Raw genomic sequence first — 27,908 nt, 5'->3', positions numbered from 1 at the left:
ATTAATTGACCTATGATTCCATAGTTAATGAGTAGCCGAGCCATGATTTGAATGTCAGCCTGTGTGACTCCCAAATCCATTCTTTTGTTCCTCAGCAGCACTGGGACTAAGATATGAATCCTAGTCAGATCAACTCAGAAAGTCAAATATAGTTTGTGTTAACTCGGATTTAGAGTTTTCTTAAGAAACCAGGTTAGTCCAAGCGTTTGTCCTAATATATTTGACAACTAGTGATAACTAGAGGCAATTAGTGCAGTGGTAACTAGTCTCTTATTTTTACATATCAAAGATTTTAGGGTGGATCTCAGTAACCTATAGCCACAGTACATAGCTTTTACATAAGCAAGACCTAATCAGGCACGTTCTTAGCTATAGTGATGTCTTCTCTCCTTGAGATGAATGATTTTTCCAGAAGTGAAGGATATGTAATCTAGGTGTAGACCATGTTACATTAATTAAATTTATCATCTATTTAGAGGATCTTTCTAAACGGTTCTCTATTTACTGACTTCCCAATCTAGTTTTCCCTTTAGGCTAGTACCCTTCACTAGTTCTTTGAAGATTTTTCTTTTCTTTTTTATTTTTTTGTAGACTTTTTTCCTTTTCTCCATGACTTTCTATAATCTTTTCCGATTTTTTTTTTTTTTACTTTCTTCTCTGCTTTTCTTGGTGCTTCTTTTCTTGCATTAATTTTTTCTATTTCTGCCAGCTACGTATTCTCTGTTTTTCAATAGACAACATCAAGAGCACACAATTTCAGTATTTTAAGGAATCTTAGAGATGAATGAATCAAAATACCCTCGGATTCTGCAACCTATGTTTAACATCCTCACCAAGTGGTTGTTTAAATGGAGAATTTGAAACTCAAAAGAGATTAAAGTGACCTATTTGGCTATTATATGTGACAAGAGTGAGATTTAAATTCAGGTTTCTTCCTTTTTTCTCATCTAGTGGGTGAATGTTTTAATAATAGAAAGATGGGGAGTGGGTCTAGTAAACACAGTGAAGGTGGGTTAGGAAGGAGTTAGCAGGGGAGGCCGAGTTTCAAGAACAACAACGTTGGGTTGGATAGGAATAAGAGTTTTAGAAAAGATGTTTGATAATTGGGTTTTATGGTAAGTTAGATAAAGATGCATTACAGGAAGGAAGGATACACACACAAAGGAATGAAGAACACAGGATATTGGGAGTTGTGTAGAAAGGCATATTAAAATAGAGGGTTCAAGAGAATCCTGAGCAGCTTTTTTGTTGGTTGTTTGGTTTAATTGAGCGAACTAGCGTACTTCAGGTTTTCTGTTGAGAGATATTAAAATCATTTGAGCCACTGGGAAGAGTCTTTTTACAGAATATAGGAATGTGATACCATCTACTTCCATTCCAACTTACAGAGAGTGGCTTAGATCCTGTCGAGTAATAGGGGGAATGGAGATTCTGAACTATCTAGATGTGTGGCCCAAGGTAGTGGTCTCCTCACTCTACCTCTTTTCCTAATTCCCCGATGCCCTTCCCATGTACATGTAGGGTTGGTGGAGTGGGACTGGGTAACAGAGGTTCATTTGGGTAGTTGGTAACATGTCTACGTTGAGATGACTCCATGGATGACTGAAACTCTGTGTAGCTTGTTCTCCAGGAGCAGCAAATGGCTCCTACTGTTGGTTATTTGAGCTTATTCTTGTTTTGGGAGCCTGTGCTTTCATAGTCTAGAGATTGAAACGTTGGAGAGTACGACTGAGCCCTGCAGAAGAGTGATCTAGGAGTGGGAGCTCAAAGAAAGAAACTATTATGCAGTGTCTAGGGAAATAGAGGCATGGCTACCAGGACTTTATTTTTTATAGCAGTCTCTCTTCTTGGGTATCTGAGTGCCTATGAAGGTTTTTAAGGTCTTGCTAGTTTATATAAGGCAGGACCTGTGTAGGAAAGAAGTTGGACCTTCTAATGTTTAATCTTTTATTCTCTCTGGGAAGAGTATTCACACTAATAACATAAATTTGTGTATTTATTTTTTTAAATTGAAGCATAGTTGATGCACAGTGTTGTGTTAGTTTCAGGTGTACAACATAGTGATTCAACAACTCTGTATGTTACACCATGCTTAGCACAAGTGTAGCTACTATCTGTTACTGCATAATGCTATTACAGTACCATTGACTGTATACCCTATGCTGTACTTGTATCCCTGTGACTTACTATAACTGGAATCCTGAACCTCCCATTCCCCTTCGCCCATGTTGTCTGTCTGCCACCCCCTTCCCTTCTTGCCATACAGATAATTACCTACGTTTATAAGATTGTTGTGAGGCTTTAAATACCCTTAAGATGTAGTGAGGTGTTCATAATGATGCATAGTAGCTGCACAGTAAATCCTCAAAACACTAATATCATGATTATTAAAAAAGGGTTTCTTTCATATAAGAATTTAATTTGAACTCTGCAAATAGGTTTTACAGCCACTAAAATCTTGTTGTTATTGAAAATGACAACAAAAAATGTGGTATATTTCTTTGTGTCAAATAATGTAAGTAACATTATGATTTTCCCATGCTCTTTGTCAATTTGATCTCAATGTTTTATTAATATTATTAATAATATGTTTAGATATGATTTAGATATTCTTTGTATTTTAAGTATTTAATGTTTGCCTGAAAAGAATTGTTTTTTTTTAGACCTGCGAAGAAAATATCTAAGGAAAAGAAAGAGGTAAAAAATACATTTTTTTAGCTCATTTATTAATTTTTTTAATTTTTACTTTATTATATTTTTTTGATAAATAATATTTATCAGAAATATTATTCCATGGTAAAAAATTACTTTAGGAAAGGTATAGTGACGAAATAGAAGAATTTCTATTTGTTGTGAAAAAGTTATTCAGAAATGCTAGTTATTGATGAAGGGTGTTTTGAGAAAAATCAGTTCTTTAAAAAAGTACCTATGTTTTTGCTCTTATAAGAAGATGGGTATTTATCATCTCTCTACACTTACTATACTTTATAAATATTTGGGGGACATTTTGAAATTATTATTTATTTGTAGTTCAAAAAGCAAATTAATTTTACCTTGATGACTTAACTCCATCATCTGGAACAGCTTCAGAGGATTGCAAGTTGCCTTGCTTTGATTTTAGGAGTTGCATGTTGCTAATTGAACAACTTGGCATGGATTGTAAAGGTAGGACCGTGGTATAAATATAAAGCCTTTATATGTATATTACTGTAGTAATATGTGCACATCTTGTCTAGTGCTGTATCACACAACACTGATCTGTTATAGAGCTACTCATCTCACAAATATGTTTTTCATGAAGACAGAGAACTGCTGAGTACTCTCAGCCAAAGAGCTATAATTTCCACTATACTTTTCGTCATGAAAATGGCACACCCGATGTGTTTGTTGACTCTGCTTCTCTTCTATGCCTTCACCCAAGGTCAGGTTACCAGTATTTTTCTCCTAGGATACTGAAATAACCTCAGGACGGTTTTCCCTGTCATTCCACCTCCCAGAATCTTGGTCTACGCTGCAACCATAATCATATATTTTTAAAAATTTATATTTCATCACGTTACCCCCTTGCTTAAAGCTTAGCTTTTACTTCTCATTGCTCTAGCGTGAAACACCACGGTCCTCAGCTTCATCTTGTATTGTTTCATATCCTTCTTTCCATCTGTGTCTCAGCCACTAGTTTGGATGATTTTTCCTATAATAGAGCTTCCTCCCCACCCCCATAGCTTTAGTTAGGTAACTGCACATACATATATGAAGTGTATAATTTGATAGTTTTTTTTTTTTTAAAGATTTTATTTATTTATTCGACAGAGATAGAGACAGCCAGCGAGAGAGGGAACACAAGCAGGGGGAATGGGAGAGGAAGAAGCAGGCTTCTAGCGGAGGAGCCTGATATGGGGCTCGATCCCATAATGCCGGAATCACGCCCTAAGCCGAAGGCAGACGCTTAACCGCTGTGCCACCCAGGCGCCCCAATTTGATAGTTTTGACATATGTATACTCCTGTGAAACCATAACCGTGATTCAGGCAGTTAATATATCTATCACCCGTAAGTCTCATGTTTCGTTATATCCCCTTATTACGAAACTACCAAATTGCTTTGTAAAGTAGTTGCACCATTTTCCATTCCCACCAGCAGTGTATGGGAGTTCTAATTTCTCCCTGTATATTCATGAACACTTAATATTGTCAGTTTTTTAAATCTTAGCCATTCTGGTGGGCATGCAGTATATATATCATTACGGTTTTAGTATGCATTGCCCTAATAAGATAATGTTGAGCATATTTTTATGTGCTTATTTGCCATCTGTGTATTTTCTTTGAACTGTCCAAATTCTTTGTCATTTTAAAATTAAGGTTGTTTTCTGATTTGTTGAGTTTTGAGAATTCTTTGTTTATTCCAGATATAGTTTATCACCTATTTTTTGGCAAAGATTTTCTCCCAGCCTGTGACTTTTCATTCTCTCAACAGTGTCTTTTGAAGAGCAGTTTTCCTTTTTGGTGAAGTCCAGTTTATGCATTTGTTCTTTTATGGATTCTTGCCTTCGGTGTTCCTATCTAAGAAATCTTTGCCTAGCACAAGGTCAGAGGATTTCTCTCATGCTTGCTTTTAGAAGTTTTGTAGTTTAAAAACAAAGTTTCATAGTTTTAGGTCTTAATGTTTAGATCCCATGGGGTCATGGGGTCCTGTTATTAGTCGCATAGAATAAAAAATATGAAGACTATCTATACATGAGCTATTGTATAGGAATAGAAAAAAGCTATTTCTCTGAAGTTTACCTCAAGTTGTCTAGCTTAAGCAAACATTTAAGGACAATCAGATCTAGAATTTAACATCCACAAAGGTGGGTTATTTAAACATAATTTTTCTCTCTAAAATAACCCTCAGGTTTTCCTTCAAACAAGAAAAAGAAAGAAGAAATACTGATTGTTATGTGAAAAAACTAAGGAGAAATTACAAAGAAAAGAAAGCAGTATAATAAAGAAGTTGAACTGAAACTCAACTTGAAGTCAGTCTTAGAACACGGCACGAGGGGGTGCCTGGGTGGTGCAGTCGTTAAGTGTCTGCCTTTGGCTCAGGGCGTGATCCTGGCGTTCTTGGATCGAGCCCCACATCAGGCTCCTCAGCTATGAGCCTGCTTCTTCCTCTCCCACTCCCCCTGCTTATGTTCTCTCTCTCTCTGGCTGTCTCTGTCAAATAAAATCTTTTTTATTTAACGATTTTATTTGACAGAGAACACAAGCAGGCGGAGCATCAGGCAGAGAGGGAGAAGGAGAAGCAAGTCCCCACAGCACCGCGAGCCCGACAGATCCTTGATCCCAGGACCCCGGGTTCATGCCCTGGGAAGGCAGGCGCGCAACCACCTGAGCCACCCAGGAGCCCCTGAAAACGCATATTGCTGCATCTGCTCAACTCCCTGGAGACCGGCTGGCGCCCAGAAGGACACGGAAGAGGAGTAAACCGAGGGAGAGTTTGTTTTAGGAAGTTTTCTGGGGGATGAGGCATTCAGCATCCTGAAGATCCATGCACTCTAGCCGCAGTAGTATACAAAGACTGCTTTTCCACACTGGCGAGTCTAACTTCTGCAAAGGTGCAGAAACGCTCAGCCAGCTCCCACCAGCGTTTGAAGGGACCCCAGCCCTGCTCCCAGGGAATCCCTGAGAGTTGAGAGGCTTGGGCCTCGCACATGCGCTTGGGCACTCTTGGCCGCTGGCCCTTTGTGTGCTCACGCAGTGACACCAGCCTCTGAAGTGCGCAAGCGCGTTTGTGTTTAGCGCCGTTGCTTGGTTACGCTCAAGGGTAACAACCCCGGAGCTTTGCTACTGTGATGTAATGGTGAGGTCAGTTTGCCTATCTCTACAGCTAGTGTTGGGTTGTAGAGGTAGTGAAAAGCCGAGCATTTGCGAAGTGCACAAAAATGAAGAAGCTTTTAGCTTTGGCGATAAGTCATCCCTGCCCGTTACCAGCTCCGTGAGGGACGGCTTCGGCCTCCTCAGGCGGGAGAAAAGAACTGTGGCCCGCAGCTCCCGGGAGGGGTACACCATCCGGGACAAAGACCTTAGAAACATTCATAGAGCTGCCTGCCTGGGCGACGTAGAGAAAGTGCATCATCTTGCTGTGGTCAAGAAAAACAGCATAAACTCTCGAGATAAAATGCACAGGTAATAGGGACTTGGAGGCCGGCGGCCCGAGACCCCGGGGAGGAGGTGGGGCGGGCCGCGAGAAGCGCGCACCTTCCGGGGCCCAGCCTGTGGAGCCGAGCCCTCCTGTCACCGAGGGCGCTTGGCCTCTTTGCTCCGGAGGCCCGGCACCATGGGCTCTAGCGCCCAGGCTGTCTGAGCAACAAACAAAAGCTTCAGCTGCCTTTGGACCCACTCATAATTCCCCGCATGGTCCACTTTACAGACAGTTTTGGCGTGATTTAACCAAAGTTCAGTAGTAATAGAAAAGAAATTAAGTGTGTATTTTATTTTTAGTGTACATCTTTTTATACAATGATGTTGTAAAAAAAGATCTGTTCCATAATAGTTCATGACCTGAGCCAAAAGCAAGAGTTGGACACTCAGGGAACTGAGCCACCCAGGTGCCCCTAAGATGAGAAATTTTAAATCGAAGTATTAGGACTCAATCTCAATTGAAGCTGTGCCTCCTTCCTTTCAAACGAAAACATTTCTGAAGATAGGAAATTGTAGAAATTAACCTTTAACTGCCCTTTTGATATTTATAATAGTATTAAATAGTATTAAATAGTATTAAATATATAATAGTATAAATTAAATTAAATAGTATTAAATAGTATTAAATTATAATAGTATTAAATTAAATAGTATTAAATATAAATAGTATTAAATAGATATAAATAGTATTAAATTAAATAGTATTAAATAGTATTAAATTATAATAGTATTAAATTAAATAGTATTAAATATAAATAGTATTAAATAGATATAAATAGTATTAAATTAAATTAAATAGTATTAAATAGTATTAAATAGTATTAAATTATAATAGTATTAAATTAAATAGTATTAAATATAAATAGTATTAAAGATATAAATAGTATTAAGTTAAATTAAATAGTATTAAATAGTATTAAATAGTATTAAATAGTATTATAAAAGTATTAAATAAATAGTATTAAATAGTATTAGATTAATTAAATTAAATAGTATTATAAATAGTATTAAATAGTATAATAGTATTAAAATAGTATTAAATAGTATTAAATAGTATTAAATTATTATAAATAGATATAATAGTATTAAATAGATAAGTATAAATAGTATTAAATATATAAATATTAAAGTAGTATTAAATAAATAGTATTAAATAGTATTTATAAATAGTATTAAATAGTATTAAATAAATGGTATTAAATAGTATTAAATTAAAAGCAGTATTAAATAAATAGTATTAAATATTAAATACTCATATTGGTAATTGAGAATACTTGATTTTCATACGATCTATAAATCTAAATATTTTTTTTAAAGATTTTATTTATTTATTTGTCAGAGATAGAGACAGCCAGCGAGAGAGGGAACACAAGCAGGGGGAGTGGGAGAGGAAGAATCAGGCTCAGAGCAGAGGAGCCTGATGTGGGGCTCGATCCCATAACGCCGGGATCACGCCCTGAGCCGAAGGCAGACGCTTAACCGCTGTGCCACCCAGGCACCCCTGTAAATCTAAATATTTAATAAAATGAGTTGTTCCTTTTTATTTGAATCCTGAGTTTCCTTTGGCTGAAAGTTTATTAAAAATCAGAGTAAGAATTAGTTTTAAAAAATCATTATTTTAGTCCTCTTTTCCCATAATGCTTTCAAGAACTAAAATTCCTTTAAATGCCAACCATATGACTAGAACTGCAATAGACCTCTTGTATATATCATTATTTCATTTAATGTAAGGCACCATAGATTGTATGATGCCCTACTATTTTAAGTACCAATAAGAAATTTGAAAAAATTCTGCCAATTATACTTGTAAGACATTTTGAATTATAAATTGCATTCTAATGTCAGAGATATTAAAAGGTGACAGAATGAGCCTCTTAGAATCACTGAGCTATAGTATTCTTGGGAATCCTTAGAACGTATCTGCAAAGTAGGAATAATTGTATCACTTTACCTAATTGGAGTGTTGTCTCTGTGTAGTAGTAGTAACGGTAATAGTTATCATAATATTATGTAACAATTTTTGAGATGCTATTTGTGGTAGGAACTGTTCTAAACACTTTGCATAGATGAGATCACTACTCTTTATTTTATTTATTTATTATTATTAATTTTTAGTAATCTCTATCCCCAACATGGGGCTCGAATTCAGGATCCTCGAGATCAAGAGTCACATGATCTTCAGACTGAGCCGGGCAGGGAACCTGAGATAACTGTCCTTATGCCCATTTTGTTGATGAGGAAATTGAGGATAAGGCTAAGCGACAACTATGAAGTGACAGAGTTAAAGTAGGATTCAAACCCCAGTTGAGCTGAATCCTGAGGTCATGTTCCACCTAATCAGAGAGGCTGCTCTTTTATTACTGTGGTGAATGATCACTAATAAATATTGTTCTTTCTTCAAAAGAAAACTAAGTCTTTGTTTTGGAGTCATAGGAGTAAGCTGCTATTTCACGTTTACAATTACATGAATTAATTGCATGCTTTGAAATAGTACACTGTAATTTCCTAAAAAGTTCCTTCACTTTCATAGGACGGCTCTCCATTTGGCCTGTGCCACTGGCCATCCAGATGTGGTGAGTTTTCTAGCAGACAGGAATTGCCAGCTTAACCTCTATGATCAAGAAGCTAGGACCCCGCTAATGAAGGTATATTGTAGCAGCTGTGTCTGCCTGAGATGGATTTGATTTAATTACTTAGAATGAAAATGTATTGCATTTAAACATAACTAATTGGTGAAACTTGTGGCATGTTTACTTTAAATTCTCAGAATTTACACTCTCTTTATTGGTATAATACTGACAGGCCGTGCAGTGCCAAGAGGAGAGCTGTGTAACCATCCTTTTAGAACGTGGTGCTGATCCAAATTGTACGGACCGTAATGGCAATACTGCTCTCCACTATGCTGCTGCTGGTCAGAACGTCTCAATAGTAGAGAAGCTGCTCTCATACAATGTAGATATTGAAGGAAGAAACAAGGTACAGATCAAGTTTACTTATAAAGTATTTGAAAGTATATATATATATATATATATATGTATATATATAAATTATTTAGCCACATTTTATTTACATATTTATTCATATATATAATATATATACTGAATTCTATACATCAAGTTCTGTCATCATGGAAACAACTCCAAGGCCAGGGCAGGGAGGGCTAGAGAAAGGTAATGCCCACGGAAAGGGCAAAGTTCTGTCTCCCAGCCACCCTTCCACCCCAGAACGAAATCTTCCCATTAGCATTTGGGAATGGATGGTGGACTCGGAGCCCACAAAGGATTGAAGGGCTAGAGGGGAGGGAGGAGATGATGGAGGCTGGGTACTGTGCAGGGGCTTAGGAAATGGGTGCTGCTGGGGATGGGTGGGAGACCGTGCGTGACCCAGCGGGGTAACTTGGGTGAGTGCATGTGGGAGGAGAAAGCAGCAGGTGAAGGTTCTGAAGATGAGAGCAAGGGGATCAGGTCATGTCATCCTACAGGGGCATGTCCTTGTGCTCACAGCTACTCTGCCCACCATGTAGCACACTGGGCTCTCCCATTTTAGAGAGTAGCTCCTGCTCAGCCTTGTGTAGCTCCTCAGTGGGGTGGTAGCTGTACATGGGGAGTAGTTGATAACCACACTTACCAGTCCACCTGCTGTTTCTTTGACATGCATTACCTTCTACCACTGCTCTTACAGAAACACTGTTGGTTGACCTAGGTAGGTCAATTTTTCATATTTGGAAGCTTGAGCATGCCCTGAATGAAAATATTTTGAAATAACTGTCTAAGATTTCACTTTGATGATGTATTTTTTATAAAGATTTTATTTCTTTGAGAGAGAGCATGAAGGAGAGAGAAGTAGCATGAGCAGGGCGGAAGGGCAGAGGGAGAGGGAGAGGGAGAAGCAGGGGAGCCTGATGCAGGGCTGGATCCCAGGACCCTGGGATCATGACCTGAGCCAAAGGCAGATGCTTCACTGACTGAGCCACCCAGGTGCCCCAAAGCTCTCTTTTAATTCAGAGTCCATCTCCTTAGTGACCCATTTGGAGCTTTATGTTGACATAAAGAGTGCTTTATGTTGACATCTGGGATCCTGATGCCATTGACAGAAGAGAATCAAGCACATTTGTATAACCTGGAGAAAACCTTCACCTTTATTGAAAAGCTCTCAAAACTATATCCCTCAAACTCTAATTTCTCAAATGTTAATGTTTGCCACAAAAAAAATTGTGAAATGGGAATAAGCAAACTTAAATGGATTTCTTTTGCGGTAGGTATGTAGTGCAGTTTTGTAGTATTTCTCAAACATAGATGATCATTGAATCTTTCTATTGGGGCACAGTACTTACCTTCCAGCAAAGAATATGTTCTTTGGAATATAATTTAAGGAACACTACTCCAGAGATAATCATTTAGGTTGTTAACTCAATAAAAATACTTAAAACATTTACTGCTATGTTGTAGAGTTTGGAGATACAGAGATAAAAAATAATCCCTTTCCTCAAGAAGCTCTTGGTTTAGATGGGGTGCGATAAAATAACTAGGGTATACCATGAGAAATACTGTGATAGAAGCCAAGATTCTTGGAACCAGTCAATGTTTGAAGTGAGTTTTGGAGAATGACTACAGTGAAGCTGTTGAAGAGGTGTAGGAGGACTACTTCATTTAATTTATTTTAGTTTTTAAAGAGTGTTTTATTTATTTCTTTGAGGGACAGAGTGGGCGAAAGAGCACGAGCAGAGGGGTGGGTAGAGAGAGAGGAAGAAGCCTGACTTGGGTTTGGATCCCAGGACCTTGGGATCACGACCTGACCCGACCTGAGCCCAAGGCAGACGCTTAACCAACTGAGCCACCCAGGCCACCCTAGAAGGGGTATTTTAACGAGAAGGCGGAGCTGGTGAAAGCACAGGGGGTGAGAGTACTTATATGTTTAAGTTTAGAGGATCCTTTATAAGTTTTAAAATTCAGTATGGAAATAGGTACTTTTGTAAATTATAAATTGCTTTTGCACTTTTACAGGAAGACCTCACACCATTTTTAGTTGCTGTAGCTGGAAACAAACAGCAAATAGTAGAGTTTTTAATGGAAAGAGGAGCAAACATACATGCAATTGATATATATAACAGGTACAGTAGTTTTGGTTTTTTTTTTTAAACTGTATATTGTTCTAGAGTGGTAACAATTACTCAAGTCAGAAAGATTAACTTAATAAGAAGAGAATTAATTTATAATTATATAGTGAAAAATGTGAACATGTCATTAGTTAGGCATAAAGCAATTATTCTGTTGGGGCAACATGAAGAACAGTATATGGCAGAATTTATATTCCTTCATATTATTAACTGATGTCATTTGCAGCCTTTTTTTTGGTATGATTTTATATTAGCTAAAAGGGTTTCATATTAGTTTTACTAGCTTTATAAAGTGTGGACGCCTAACTTTTCTTTTACTTATGACACAATTTTGAACTTTTTAACCCTTTTATAGTATTTTTTGAAACTTCTACTTCATATATATTTTCCTTAAAAGATGCATATTAAACATAAATAGGAGTTGTTTTGTCTGTTGAATGACTCTTTGTTTTAAAATGCTTTTTTTTTTAAAAGAATATTGATATTAGATGATCCCTGAGTGATTATTAATTACTATTACCAGATACTATGGGCTCATCATCCTTTTTCATGTTCAGTATATATATTTTTGTTGTTTTTTTCATTGGGAAGGGTAGAAGGACGAACGATAACGTTAATTGAATAGACTTTTCCTTTAATGAGGACAAATCATAGGTGGGTGATAAAGAGAAAAGAGATGGGCTTTAGACTGACACAGGAGTAGGTTTAATTCCTAGCTTTCCTACTTGCTGGGTGTGTGACTTTGGACACATTACTCATCATCACCAGATACATTTCCTGATATGAAAAGGAGGATAATAATGTATCCTTCAAGGGTGGTTGTGTGTAAATAATATTTTATATAGATAGCATTTAATTTAGTGCCTACCACAGGCTTATCCTAGCATCCATAACTGCAAGCATGACTATTTTGTTACCATTACTATGAACACCGTTATTTTAAGACTGCAGATAGCTTTTTAATTTTTTATTTTTAAAGATTTTATTAATTTGAGAGAGAGAGAGAGCATGAGTAGGGGGAGGGTCTAGAGCAGGGAGCCTGACTTGGGGCAGTGTCCCAAGACCCTGAGATCATGCCTGAGCTGAAGGCAGACACTTCAATGACTGAGTCACACAGGCGCCCGCAGAAATAGGTTTTATACAGACCTGGCCTCTAGATGACTTGGGAGTTCACTGTATCAGATTAAGAAAGAAATGGGGAATTCCTTTTTAAAATCTTCACCTATTCAGACACGTGACCTCAGCATACTTTTTTGTTCATCCAAGGACATTAAAATAGCAACTTCTACCCTACCCGAGTGGGAAAAGAGGCTCCTTTTTTGTCCTTTCGTTTTCGCCATGGAGGTAATTTACAAAGGTGAGCACTTGAAAATGTTAATGGTTAATTCTGTACTGGCAGGCAAGATATTAACCTGATAAAGTATATCAAATTAGCAGTTTAAATAACTCTTAAGTTCCTAAGGGTGAAGTTATCTCTCTGTCATTTTAGAACAGCCCTCATGCTTGCTGTAACTTACGAATGTACAGATATAGTCAAGCTGCTTCTTCAGAAAGGTATTAATATCTTTTTGGAAGCTGAATGGGGATGGACTGCAGAAGAATATGCTACTATTAATGGTTTTAATGTGTAAGTGTTTACATTAAAATGTTATTACTAAACTGAAGTTTCAAATAATTTAACTTAGTTCTTACATAACATGAGAGTTCATAGTTTGATTCAGGTACTTTTTTTTTTTTCTTTTTTTTTTTTTTTTTAATGATTTTTTATTATATTATGTTAGTCACCATACAGTACATCCCCGGTTTCCGATGTAAGGCTCAATGATTCATTAGTTGTGTATAACACCCAGTGCACCATGCAATACGTGCCCTCCTTACTACCCATCACCGGTCTATCCCATTCCCCCACCCCCCTCCCCTCTGAAGTCCTCAGTTTGTTTCTCATAGTCCATAGTCTATCATGTTTCATTCCCCCTTCTGATTACCCCCCCTTTCTTTATCCCTTTCTTCCCCTACCGATCATCCTAATTCTTATGTTCCATAGATGAGAGAAATCATATGATAGTTGTCTTTCTCTGCTTGACTTATTTCACTTAGCATTATCTCCTCCAGTGCCGTCCATGTTGTAACAAATGTTGAGAACTCGTTCTTTCTGATAGCTGAGTAATATTCCATTGTATATATGGACCACAACTTCTTAATTGATTCAGGTACTTTTGGGATGGCACAGAGATGGCCCACGTCATTTGCCAGAAACCAAGAAACAGGCTCGACTAGTTACAAGTAGCAATGGGTACACGATTCTTTATCTCAGCACTAGTGAGACCTTTATCCTTAGGGATCCTAAATGATCCTGTTTCATTGCAAGTATAACCGTTATGCATGGGGTACAAATAATATTACATCTCTGTTTTTTCTCTTTTCTTTCTTTTTGTAGATTTTATTTATTTATTTGAGAGCGAGCATGGGCAGGGTTGGGACAGAGGGAGAAGCAGATTCCCTGCTGAGCCAGGAGCCTGACGTGGGGCTTGATCCATGACCTGAGCTGAAGGCAGACGCTTAACTGACTGAGCCACCCAGGCACCCCAACATCTTTGTTTTTTCTAACTAGTTACATGGGTCTTGAGATGTTCCGTGTAGTAGAAAATCCTATACTTTCCCTTGAGTGCTATCTCCTATACTCCCCCCTTGAATTTTCCGAGAACCTAAGGAGTTCCCTAAGACCAAAGAGACCATCCGCTTTCATAGGTCGTTTGGAGGGAAAAAAGGACATTATTATCGTTCCCTTGTTTCCTCTGAGTCTATGGCTGCAGCATTGCTATTGAAACTGATTCTGCAGTCGGGTCAGGATTGCCCTTTGCTCCCAGCAAGGGCATGATCCACATTCCTCAGTGTTCATGGTGATCCACAGTTAGACTTCAAAGTTCCGACTTTTTTTAGTTTACTACGTGTGCTTATACGCTCAGCTGCTGTTCCAAAGCACCAGCAACCTGTTCTGGCAGCTGAGCCTCCTGGCTTTAGCCACACACACCCTTCCCTTCACACCCCAAAACCTTAACATGAAGCCCATATGTTAGCCCAGACCTTCATGATGAATTACCCTTTGAGGATTTTGCTTGTCTTTTCCGCTAGCAGATGATAGTCGGGGCCATTCTAAGCTGTGAAAGAGGTTCAAATAATGCTGCAGGAAGAGACTGGACTTTCCTTTCTCCTTTGTTACTAGACCTATATCCCAAGCCTGCTTTATACCCTGTGGAGTGCCTTTTCTTACTAGGTGATGAAAGGTCTCATGTTGCCCTTCCCGTAGTAGCGGGCATCACCTTTCCCGAGAGGCCCTGATTTGGGTATAATATTTCATTAAATCCTCTTAACAACCTCATAAGTAAGGCAGCAAGATGCCTGTTTTACAGAGGAAGACTTTGAGCCAAAGAGAAGTGGCTTATCCTAGAACAAATAACTGTTGGTTATAGAGTTACAACTTCTGAATTCAAGACATTCCATTATGTCAAGCTGACTCTAATTTACTAAGCCATAATGCCCTCAACTCATGACTGGTCCACCTTATTTTTTTTTCTCCTTTAATTACATGGTTGATAAAAAGTTTATAGAACTTACAAATTTGAAGTATATGGGGTAATTTAAGTTTTGATATTAGCTGTGATATTATTTGAAATACTCATGAATATGATATATTTGGTAAATGTTTTTCATATCAGTATTAAAATAGTAACATTGCTTATCACCCTTTTTTTATATGTAGCATTCGCCAGCTAATTGCCGAACATAGAGAAGCAATAAGAGCTAAAAATTGTTCACAAAATAGGAACCCAGGTAAGACTTTTCAGAGTGAATTACTTTTGGTGGTCCTAACATAGATGAAATCAGAGTAAGGAAGTTTTGATAATGAAAGAGCAATGGAAAACAAGGAAACAAACCAACCCAATGTGTAAATTGCGTATTATTTATTTATTTATTTAACGATTTTATTTATTTACTTGACAGAGAACACAAGCAGGGGCAGTGGCAGGCAGAGGGAGGGGGAGAAGCAGGTAACCCACTGAGCAGGGAGCCTGATGTGGGGCTTGATCCTAGGGTCGGGGGATGCTTAACCAACTGAGCCACCGAGGCGCCCCTATTTTTTTTTTTTTCATTCTTAATAGTCTAGTATTCAGAATTATTTAAGAAGTTAATTGTAGGTATTACTGTCATGAACGATAGAAAGAAATCAGAGTGAGAGACAAACCATGAGTGAGACTGGACCCTGGAAATCAAACTGAGGGCTACAGAAGGAAGGGGGGTGGGCGGATGGGGTAAGTGGGTGATGAGTATTAAGGAGGGCTTGTGTAGTGATGAGCACTTGGTGTTACACACAAATAATGAATCGCTGAACACTGCATCAAAAGCTTATGATGTGGGGCGCCTGGGTGGCGCAGTCGTTAAGCGTCTGCCTTCGGCTCAGGGCGTGATCCTAGCGTTCTGGGATCGATCCCCACGTCAGGCTCCTCCGGTAGGAGCCTGCTTCTTCCACTCCCACTCCCCCTACTAGTGTTCCCTCTCTCCCTGGCTGTCTCTGTCAAATAAATAAATAAAATCTTTAAAAAAAAAAGCTTATGATGTACTATATGCTGGCTAACTGGACAGAATAAAAAAACATAAAGTACCTCAATGTGAACAACAACAACAAAAGTCAATTGTAGGTAATTTAAAATATGAGGCAGTATTGTCTGAAAAGAAATTCATTATTTTAGTTATGACCCCTAAAATCCCATGTGATACCTTTGTGTAAATAAGAAAAAGAGATTTTTAAGTTAGTATATTTTATCTTTCCTCTATAAGCATATTATAACAAATCAAACTTGTTATGAAAATGGATCTTTCAATTTTTACAAGTAGATTGCATTGAGTAAATATTATGACCTAGTGATTTGTCTCATTATAAAAGGAGCTATCCTCAAAACTGGGGACTCCACAGTACCATCCTGGTACTGTAACAAATGGCAAACAATAAGAACTGCAAAACTTAGCTAGTGTGTAGCAATACCAATGAGACTGTTTTTGTGTGGGTGTGTGTGTTTTTAAGGTAACTGTCTATGGTACAGAAGTCAGAAAAGATATGCCTTGTCGAGAAGCATAGGTTGTTTTACGTATTGTTGTGTCAACAATATCTCACCATTAACAACTTCATTTCTCAGGAGTGAAACAGAATGAGACTTCATTAGAAATCTTCATTAGACTAAAGAACAGACTTCATTAGAACAATGTTTTCTGCTGTTTGTTGCATAATTGTCACGATACCGTAATTTTGTTAGAACAAGATACTCTGTTGCCATTAGTCAAAACATTAGCATAATAAATATTCAAATGGGGCAACTGAGGCTCAACGGATTATAATAAAAGCACAAAAATGGTTCGCAATAACTAAAATGCTACCATTGCTCCCTGGGTGTGTCACCTAGTGCATTGTACAATCTGAAACGTATGAAGAAATCTTTAACTTAGTAGCCTTTTGTTAAAGAAATTCTGTAGGTTGGTTTGGTTTTGCAATTTACTCATTTTCATTTGTTCACTTAACAAATAGCTATCAAGTGTCTTTTAGCTCCTAAGTGTTATTCCGATGTTGTAGAATACAAACATTCAAAAAACACACTCCCCGCCCTCCAGGAGTTTGTTATTACCGTTGTAATTTTTATTATTTACTTTATTCAGCGCTTACTATGTGCCAGAGTCCCCTAGTGCTTATAATTATCATTGTTATTTTTTTTAGTGCTATTTAATATGTTCCAGATACTGTAAGTCCACATGAGGAATTAGAGTTTTAGGAGAGTGGGTAGAATTTAAGGTAAGTATGCAGACTGAGTAGTAAGTTTGCCAGGTAAAGAGGCAGAAAGACGATGTTTGGCAGGAGGTCAAGATTACATGTTTTGCCGAGGGAACAGCAGTGCAAAGGCTAAGATGTACGAGTGAACTTTGGAAGATTTATGAGCAGATCAGTTTTGCTGGTATTAAAAGTGTGCTATGGGAATGGTTGGAATGAGGTGAATACTTAGCTAAGGCAAGCTTATGAAAGTTTTTTGGTACTATGGAAAGGAGTAGATCTTACCCTGTAGACCTTGGGAAATTATGTAGAATGCTCTTAGCTGCAAATAATAGGTGACTTGTAATAGTGACTAAAATGGGGCACCTGGGTGGCTTAGTCAGTTAAACGTCGACTCTTGGTTTTAGCTCAGGTCACAATCTCGTGGGTCATGAGATCAAGCCCCACATCCCGTTGGGCTCCATGCCCAGCATGGAGACTGCTTGAAGATTCTCTTCTTCTGCCCTTCCCCCATTTGTGCACTCTCTCTTGCACTCTCTCTCTCTCTCTCTACTCAAATAAATAAATAAATCTAAAAAAACTGAAAAACAGTGACTAAAAAAAATAGGAACCAGAGTTGTTTTGATGATGCAGTGATGGCATCAGGATCCCAGTTGTGTCTTTTTCAGCTTTGAGGTTGGCAGTATTTTATGTCTCCTTTCCTGATTGGCTAATTAGCAACAGCTCCAGGCATATTCTCACATGAGAATATCCAGTGACTGGAAGGACTGTTTTCCTTTATATGTTTCTTTTAAAGAGGAAGAAAACTCAGAGGCTTGCAGTAAATTTCCTCTAACATGTTATAGGCTAGATTATATCACATGCTTGTTCCTAAACCAGTCACTGGTAAATCAGGTATTGTGAGTAGCTTAGACTAATCATTTCTCCTTTTGAAGCACGGGTGAGGCCACCTTCTTTGTGTATGGGGACAATAAATATCCAGATAAAGTTGTGGTTCTCCAGCAAGAATGAAGAATATGGAATGGCTATTGGGGAGGGAGCCAGTGGTATTTGATGCAGGGATTCATTGGAGAATTTGAAGCAGAAGGCTAATAAGATTGGATTTGAATTAGGGCATAAAATAGGGATCAGCAGGCTTTTTCTATAAAGGGCCGGAGAGTGAATATTTTAGGCCGTGTGGTTTCTCAACTACATTTACCATTGTAGTATGAAAGCAGCCATAGCAATATGTAGGTGAGTAGATGTGACTGTGCTCCAATAAAACTTTATTTACAGCACGAGATGGCCGGTCAGACTTGGCCTGTGGTGGTAGTTTGCTGGACCCTCATGTGGAGGATAGATTGAGAGGAACCATGTAAAAGGATTAGAAGACAAAGGAAGCTTATATTTCCTTAGCCTAGTATCAGTCCAGTATGAAATTTTCACCCTACTATACTGAAGAAGTCAGGAAGCTCAATTTATTCAATTTAAAATGTAGTTCTTTTTCTAGGCTTTATGTCTTTCTCAATTTTTTTATTAAACATATTTTTAAAGATTTATTTATTTGAGAGAGAGAATAGAGCATAAGTGGTGCAGACGGGGAGAGGGAGAGGGAGTAGTAGACTATCTGCTGAGCAGGGAACCCGATGCAGGGCTCGATCCCAGGACCCTGAGACCATGACCTGGGGTGAAGGCAGACACTTAACTGATTGAGCCACCCAGGTGCCCACTTTCTAAATTCGTTTTGCTTAAAAAATTTTTGTTCATTTAAGAAATAACAATAATAGTTGGTGGCCTTTTTTTTTTGCCTCTGGCAGGGGAAATATAAAGCAGAGACAGAAAAGAGGTATAGTTAATACAATTTCATGATTCTTGAATGTGGAAAGTTAGGGGAGAGAGGAAATCTAAGAAGATTCATACGTTTCCACATTGTACACTAGCATTTAAATTGGACATGAAGAATGAGTAGGACTTTATTGGATGAAGAGAGGAGAGCAGTGGGAATAGGGAAGACCAGGTTTTGTCTATATGTTCAATTTGATGGAATATCCATGGAGCATATTTTCAGGAATTTGATAATGGAATACTAGGAGTTTCTAGGTGGAGATAGGGCTTCAAGGTTGGAGGTGCGGATTTGAAATAATCTGATTAGAATTATTAGGCAAAGTCATAGCTTGGGCCAAGATTGAGCTTGTCCATGATGGAGAACATACAGAATGAGGAGAAGGCCAGTGAACAAACCCTGGGAATACTAATATTATCAGGGGTGGACGAAGGAGTAGGAGTTGGTAGCGAAGACTGAGGAGTGGCTGGGGACACCTAGGAGAAGAATTAGGGGAAGTGATGTTGAAAAAATTAAAAAAAAAAAAGAATTTCAAGGAGGACTATTAATTGTATCAAATAAAATTACTGAAAAGAAAGTTGGATTTAACTTTTAAAAGCTCTTTGGTGGTAGCCTTTGCAAAACAACAATTTTTGAGTTGTAAGGTCTATTGTTTACATGATTGGTACTTTCTGTGTCCAAATATGGAAAAATAACACATCAAGTAAGGTCCTACCTGACTTTTTTGTTAGTATCTACCCAGACAGGGTCAAGGGAAAATGGTCTAGACTGGTGAGTAGACTTGCCAATATTTTCCTATAAATGTCAAAACCAAGGAGTCAAGGGTGACGAAAAGTGTTGTCTTTCTGACCTGTTTCTTGTGGAGATACTTGAGTTTTTCCTCAAGTCCTTGATATGCTCTTGGGATGAATACTAAAAGAAGAATCTGGGAGCAACAGGCAGGAAGCCACTGTCAGGCCCTATCTCTGATATGGAATCTTGATGCATCTGTATTTTGACAGTTTTAAATTTTGGTCAGAAATAGTTTACAGACCAGCAGTTTGGAGAAACTGACCTCTTTTAAATATTTTATTGCAGAATACTGGTATAATACCAAGGAGAAAATACAAGGTGATATGCCGAATATATTAGTTCTCATTAGTTTAGAAATTCTGTGTCAGTAAAAAAAGTCAATACCTGACTATTTTTGTTAGTGATGTCTCTCTTGATCCTCTTTTCATTTGCCTTCTTCTAATATCTCCACTTTTATGGCTCCTTTCTGAATTTCATCTCTAAAGAAAGCACTAGGGAAAATTGTGTTGAAATCTATCACTATTAGAACACATTTCTACCATATGTATGTTTGACATATGTGTGTGTTTCCTTCTAAGGTAATGGGCTACCTAATCTAAAGTGTATCTCATATTTTCTTAGTTTCTTATGCTCAACTTCTTTGTACATGTACCACAGTGACAGAGCTAGTGATGATGGTCTGCCAAGATTGAAAACATTTTCTGGATTGTCACATAGAAATTTTTATCTGATACGCTTTTAATGTGAGATGCTTTTCTGTTTTTTTCAGAAATTGGTAAACTGTGGCTTAACGACAATATGTGGCCAATTAGATTACCAAGTTTTTAACCATCTATGTATATAAGATAATTCACTTTGTTTTCCCCCAAATAAGTCCTATTGGTCTTTAATGATCAGACCCACTCTTTTCAGGGTGGAGTGGATAACATCCTATATTTTGGATGGAGAATTTTTGACTTTTTGACTAGTTTGTTAACAACTGCCTCTAATAGGGGAATTATGTTTTTAATTGTATAAGAAATTAAGAAAAAGACTGGAAACAAAAAAACTATAATCAGTAGTGTGTAATCAGTAGTTATATATTTTTCTATAATTATCCCAGTTACCTTATTGATTCAAACTACCATAAAATGAATTAAGCCCTATTTAGTTGGAGAACATTTATGTGATCTTTTCATTTTTTTACAGGAACTTTTATACTGTAGGATATTTTGATAATCATCAGGATTCTCCTTTTTCCTTATTAAAATAGGATTTTTGCTTGTTTCACATTATTTTCTGACAGCATTATTTCATCCTTTATTCAAATGGATATAGAAATATAGAAATCTCCAAGGCAAATAGTAAGAAAAACAGATTGAAGGAAAGGTGTTCTGTGACATGACCTTCTGACTGTAATCATGTATAAAACATCAACCCACATCATAAAGATTTCACATAATGCAGTTGTATTAGAGGCTCCCAAAACGACACCCAGATGTGGTTATTCACTAGAAGACCTCACAGGTCTCAGCATAGTTGTACTCATGCCTGTGGTTTATTACGGTGAAAGGATACAAAACAAAATCAGCACAGAGCAAAGGGGCATGGAGTCTAGAGGAAGCCAAGTGCAGGTTTCTATGCCTATGGATGTGCTTCATTCCTCCAGCATCAGATTATGATGACACATGTGAAACGTTGTCTGCCAATACAGGAATCTTAGAGAGACTAAATGAAGTTTTCTTTAAATGACAGTCAGGTAGGCTTCTTTCCCCTAGAATATACCAAAATTCCAGGTTCGCCGAAGGAAATCAAGTATACGGGATAAATCACCTGGTTGGTACCAAGACTTAGGCACAGCCACTCTTAGCAGTTATGGAATGGTGGGAACCCTGCCCACATCCAGGCTCCCAGATACCAACCAAGGGCCAGCCGTTCAGGTGGGATCTAACGGTGGCTGTGTTTGGCCTGCTGTATGGAATCTTTTTTGCACAGGAATTATAGCCCTGACTTACTTTTTATTCAGATTTTCTTTTAATAGGAAGTAATATGGTGATATAACATGGTACTGATTTCAGGAGCATCATCCATATTAAATTGAAGTGATGGTTACTTTTTTGACTTTTGGTGAATATTTAACAGGTTATTTGTACATAAGTTACTAGGGCAATATTAGGTAATTATAATCTGTTTTTTTATCTGATTAAACTTTCATTATGATTCTCAGATTAAACAATGATTTCTGATTTAAAGTGAGAATAGAAACTTTTAAAGTATATAGATAATACAGTTATGTTTCCTATTGTGGTGAATTGCTGTTTATAATTATAAAATATCCATTTTTATTTGTCAGTTATTTTCTTGCCTAAGTATGCAATTCAAATTCTTTGCTTTATGTATTTTCATATACTTCAGTTTGGTGGATAATACCCATATTCTGTAACTTTGGTCTTTATCTTGATTTTCAAGGTGGCTGTATCTTGCTTTAATACATGTAATAGCAGGCTCAATGGATACTTTTTTTCCCCTACAATAAATAGGCCTTCTTTTTTAGAGCATTTTCAAGTTCATAGCAAAACATAGCAGAAAGTACAGAGAGTTTCCATTTACCCCATGTTCCCATACGTGTCTAGCCTGCCCTGTTGTCAACATCCTGTACCACAGTGGTACATTGTTACATTTACATTAAGTCATCCTTGTCCCCCAAAGTCCATAGTTTACATTAGGGCTCAGTCTTGGTGTTGTACACCCAATGCACACATGTGGTATCACATAGAAGAGTTCCACTGCCTTAAAAGTCCTCCGGGCTGTGCCTATTCATCACTCCTTTTGTGGCAACCCTTTATTCCTAACTTAAAAAGTTCTACTTTTTCCAGAATGTGAAAGAGTTGCAATCATACAGTAGGTATCTTCTTGGATGTTTAAAACATTAAAATTCCAGGGGCGCCTGGGTGGCACAGCGGTTAAGCATCTGCCTTTGGCTCAGGGCGTGATCCTGGCATTATGGGATCGAGCCCCACATCAGGCTCCTCCGCTATGAGCCTGCTTCTTCCTCTCCCACTCCCCCTGCTTGTGTTCCCTCTCTCGCTGGTTGTCTCTATCTCTGTCGAATAAATAAATAAAATTTTTAAAAAAAAATTAAAATTCCAGGGTAATTGAATGGAGTGATTCAAGATAGCCTTTGTCCTTTTTTGTTTTGTTTTGTTTTCATCAGTGTAGGATCTGATGACATGTGCCTTATGGACTGAGAAAGTGTGATTTCTGTAGACATTTGTCACATAATGGGGAGGGTTGAGAACAATGACATTATGTACTACTACCTAGCCCTAACCATTGGTACCATCCTCGTCTAAGAGGTGAGTCCAGATAGACGCTCTAGCAATGAAAGTAGGTAGTATAAAGAGGTTATACTTTATTAAACCAGACGCACTAAAATCACTAACATCTTTCAAACTCACCTTGCAATTGGAAATATGGCACAAGAGTCAGTTTGCTGTGTTTTGCCATGCTGCAAAGTACCGTGGTACAGACCAAACTTTTGATGAGGTGTTTCATCGTAAACTTAACAGTCTCTGCGGAAGTGCTGGAGAAGTTCTGTTGTGTTACAGCAAAATAAATGTAGTCTCTGTTAACTGCTCCCAGTCGTGGAAGTCCAGAAGAATCATGCTATTTAAGTTTGACTTTGTCAGTCTATGATAATGATTCTGCTGATGATAGCATTTTTTGTCAGTCTCATAGGGTTTGGTTCCAATTATGGTCATTATAAACATTCACTTGCAGGTACCAAATTTTGATAAATACCATTCTTTCTTGCATTTGGTAAACGTAGAGGAGAAAGTAAGATTTCTTAATGCATTAACTGCCTACCAATAGTATGGTTAATATTCCCTCCAGTGTGGTTTCCAGGTGTGGTCCCAAAAATATACCTTTTAACAAATCATCAGTCTTATACTTTTAATCTGTATTTTTCTATTGTTGATTTAAAATGTATTTTGTTTTTTTTTTTAGCGGTGGATGAGAGTTCTGAAGACACGTTACGCAGGTAGGATTTTTATGGATTTTTAAAAATTATGTGTTGACTGAGGGAATGCAGAGAAAAGCCTTTGTGGAGAGTTGTACTCTGGGCTAGAGACTATATTATGTGCTTGATATTTATTACTTACGTAGTCATTACAATAGCTTCACAAAGTAGCTGTGCTATTATAGCCTTTTTTTTTTTACTTCAAAGTTTTAATATTTGGCAAACAAAAAAGGTTACTTCTCAAAATGAACAAACCTACAGCTCAAGCCTTTCCATTTATTTTGATATAAAAACAGGAGTTACGCATCTTATCAAAATTCTTATTTAATCAATCAATTCACTGAAGCTCAAAAATAAAATCACTGTGGATCCAGACATACTCATTGGTCTTCCTTTCCTCAAGCCTCATCAACCCTTAACCTTTTTTTTTTTTAATGATTTTTTATTATATTATGTTAGTCACCATACAGTACATCCCCGGTTTCCGATGTAAGGCTCGATGATTCATTAGTTGCGTATAACACCCAGTGCACCATGCAATACGTGCCCTCCTTACTACCCATCACCGGTCTATCCCATTCCCCCACCCCTCTCCCCTCTGAGGCCCTCAGTTTGTTTCTCATAGTCCATAGTCTCTCATGTTTCATTCCCCCTTCTGATTGCCCCCCCCTTTCTTTATCCCTTTCTTCCCCTACTGATCATCCTAGTTCTTATGTTCCATAGATGAGAGAAATCATATGATAGTTGTCTTTCTCCGCTTGACTAATTTCACTTAGCATTATCTGCTCCAGTGCCATTCTAGCCATTCTGACAGGTGTAAGGTGATAATTCATTGTGGTTAACTTTTGTACGATTAACTTTCAAACATTTCAGAGAATTCCTTGCTTGTCACTCTTACTTATGGGAACTAAGACTGGGTCTTTATTAGGTATTGCACGTATTCGGAGAGGTGGAGGCAAAACAGAGAACGAAAACCATTTAAAACCAGAGGCCAAAGTTTGAAAGACCTGTACTCTAGCAACTACAAAACATTGATGACAGAAATTGAAGATGACACAAAGAAGTGGAAAGACATCTATGCTCAAGGATGGGAAGAACACATATCGTTAAAATGTCTATAGTACCCAGCGCAATCTGCAGATTTAATGCAATGCCTATTAAAATACCAACGACATTTCTCACAGAACTAGAACAAACAGTCCTAAAATTTGTATGGAACCACTAAAGACCTCGAATAGCCAAAGCAGTATTGAAAAAGAAAAACAAATTGGAGGTATCACAATTGCAGATTTCAAGTGATAGTACAAAACTATCCTAATCCAAACAGTATGGTACTGGCATAAAAACAGAGATATAGATCAGTGGAATAAAACAGAAAACCCAGAACGAAACCCATAAGAATATGGTCAATTAATCCTTGACGAAGCAGGAAAGAATATCCAATGCGGAAAAAGCAGTCTCTTCAACAAATGGTGTTGGGAAAAGTGAACAGCTACATGCAAAAGAATGAAACTGGACAGAAAAATAAACTCAGAAATGGGTTTAAGACCTAAATGTGACACCTGAAATCATAACATACTTGAAGAGCGCACAGGCAATAATCTCTCTGATATTGGCTGTAGCAACATTTTTTTGCTAGTTCTATGACCTGAGGCAAGAGCAGTAAAAGCAAAAGTAAACTTTTGGGACATCAAGATCAAAAGGTTTTGCACAGTGACGGAATCAATACACAAAAGGAAAAGGCAACCTAGAGAATGGGAGAAGATATTTGCAGATGACATATCTGGTAAAGGGTTAGTATACAAATACGAGGTACTGATAGAACTCAACACCCAAACGCAACCCTGTTTAAAAATGATCAGAAGACAGGAGCATACATTTTTCCAAAGAAAACATACAGATGGCCAACAGGCACATAAGAAGATGCTTAACATCACTCATCGTCAGGGAAATGCGAATGAAAACTGCAACGAGATACCACTGCACACCCGTCGGAATGGCTAAAATCAAAAACACAAGACAGAAGTGTTGGTCAGAAGGCGGAGAAAAAGGAACCCTCTTGGACTGTTGGTGGGAATGCAAACTGGTACAGCCACTGTGGGAAAAAGTATGGCGTTTCCTCAAAAAGCTAAAAATAGAACTACCCTACAATCCAGTGATTGCAGTACTGGGTATTTATTCAAAAAATACAAAAACACCAATTCAAAGGGATACATGCAGCCCTATGTTTACTACAGCATTATTTGCAATAGTCAGCCCAAGTGTCCATTGACAGATGAATGGATAAAGAGGAAGTGGTATATATACACAATGGAATATTATTCAGCCATAGAAAAGAATGAAATCTTGCCGTTTATAGTGAAATGAATGGAAGTAGAGAGTATTATGCTAAGCGAAGTAATTCAGAGAAAGTCATAAAGCATATGATTTCACTCACGTAGAATTTAAGGAACAATAAAAATGAGCAAAGAAAAAAAAGAGAGACAGACAAACCCAGAAACAGCCTCTTAACTATAGAGAACAAATTGATGGTTGCCAGAGGGGAGATGGGTGGGGGAATGGCTGAAATAGGAGATAGGGAGTAAGGAATGCCCTTGTCATGAGGAGCCCTGGGTGTTGTATGGAATTGCCGAATCATTATATTGTATACACGAAACTAATATAGCACTGCATGTTAATGGTACTGGAATTAAAATAAAAACTTAGTAATAAAAACAGAGGCCAAATTTTAATTATATCAAGAAACTTCTTTCAATAAATAGATAGCTGACCTTTCACTCAATTTTTCTTTTTAATGAACTTGGTTTGTTGTATATTTTTGTCTAAAGGCTTTCTGTTTTCCGTGGTAACGATGATGCACGGCCTACATCAGTTGATGGCAACGTTAATATCAAGGTAAAGTACTCTTGTGAAATTTATTTTCCTGCTCTGAATTTAGTTTTGTCTATTATTTACTGTTAAAATTTAGCAGTGGCCTGCCTGTCATCATTTTATGTTTGTAATGGAAGGTTGGTCAGAACAAACCATTTTACAAAATTATGACAAGTTGAAAAATCTTTTTTTTTACTCTGGCAAATAGTGAAGGTGGAGGTTGAAGAAAATGGGCTGGAAAATATATAATGACAGGAAAATTATATTGGGAAAAGCTTTCGCATAATGGTGGAAATATGACATTTGGTCAAGGCTAAGGATTGTTACTGAGTTTTAAATTATCTTAACATGACTGTCTTTCTCTTTGCATGTTTCCTGCTTGCTTGCTTTCTTGCTTTCTCTTATTCTTTCTTTCTTTCTTTCTTTCTTTCTTTCTTTCTTTCTTTCTTTCTTTCTTTCTCTAGAAAACATGAATTTTATAATACTAATGCCTAAATGAAATCTTTAGTGGATCCAATTATATATTGCAGATATTTTTTCTTGGACATTTTTTATTTTGGCAGCCTGTAGTGTTATGACAGAAGATTTTTTTCCTCTGTTTCTATCCTTTGTTCTACATTCAGATTAAAATTATATTAGAAATTGTGGAAATTCAGAAATTGAAATTGTTTCTCAACATGTATATTGCGAAGGCATTCCACTGTGCTTTCAAAATGATTGCAAGGAGAGTATAGTTAAAACTCTTTATCTAAGTGAAGAATACATGTTTTGCCTAAAATAATAATCAGCTCTAGAAGCAGATGCTCTTCATACCCTTATGGTAAAATGTCCAATTTCAGAAATCTTTTATATTATAGTTTTTAAAAATATCTACTTGTAGCCTTTGTATCAGATTCTAAAACTGAAAATCTCACTCATTTTATGTTTATTTAAATATTCATTTGAAGACCCCTGCATCATTATATGCTGCTGGATGTTAGGAAACATAATTGTGCATCTCTTGGAACACCTAGAATAAAGTCTTGCTTGGAAGAGGCAATTTAATATTTTTGAATGTGAATAAATGAGCAGACAGATGGAATTCTGTATAATGGAATGTTATAAGTAATGTAATGTGTATAATTTGTCATAATTAAATACATAAATTTTAAAAAATATGGCTCAAATTTAGATTCTATTTTCATGTTTAGGCTTTATAAGTGCAAATGAATTATGTTGAGGAAACAAAGAAATAAATAAGAAGGAAGGTTACAATGTATTTTTTAGTATCCTCTAATTGTGAGCTTAGAGTTGTAGATGAAAATGCCCAACTAT

General features: G+C 37.3%; 1 protein-coding gene across 28 annotated transcripts in view; it reads left to right on the top strand.

Annotated features, from left to right (window-relative positions):
- LOC123791704 (ankyrin repeat domain-containing protein 26-like) overlaps window positions 1-27,908 on the top strand; it is a 184,442-nt gene that overhangs the window by 67,386 nt on the left and 89,148 nt on the right. For 18 of the 28 annotated variants that reach the window (XR_015722489.1, XM_087857833.1, XM_087857831.1 and 15 more), the window contains 10 exons: window positions 2,664-2,697; window positions 4,473-5,010; window positions 5,235-6,163; window positions 8,709-8,823; window positions 8,981-9,154; window positions 11,182-11,288; window positions 12,784-12,921; window positions 15,055-15,125; window positions 23,711-23,744; window positions 26,552-26,618. Coding sequence is in view for 27 of the 28 variants with exons in the window: in XM_087857833.1 (XP_087713959.1) it covers window positions 5,835-6,163; window positions 8,709-8,823; window positions 8,981-9,154; window positions 11,182-11,288; window positions 12,784-12,921; window positions 15,055-15,125; window positions 23,711-23,744; window positions 26,552-26,618 (1,035 nt within the window). In the remaining variant the exon portion in view is untranslated. The other 10 variants (XM_087857822.1, XM_087857830.1, XM_087857826.1 and 7 more) reach the window with 9 other exon arrangements.

The sequence above is a fragment of the Ursus americanus genome, chromosome 31 (genome assembly GCF_024610735.1).
Source record: "Ursus americanus isolate L20-20 chromosome 31, mUrsAme1.1.p, whole genome shotgun sequence".
In the NCBI taxonomy this organism is placed as follows: domain Eukaryota; kingdom Metazoa; phylum Chordata; class Mammalia; order Carnivora; family Ursidae; genus Ursus; species Ursus americanus.
The sequence above is the reverse complement of the archived record's forward strand: the minus strand, read 5'-3'. Positions and strand labels throughout refer to the sequence as shown.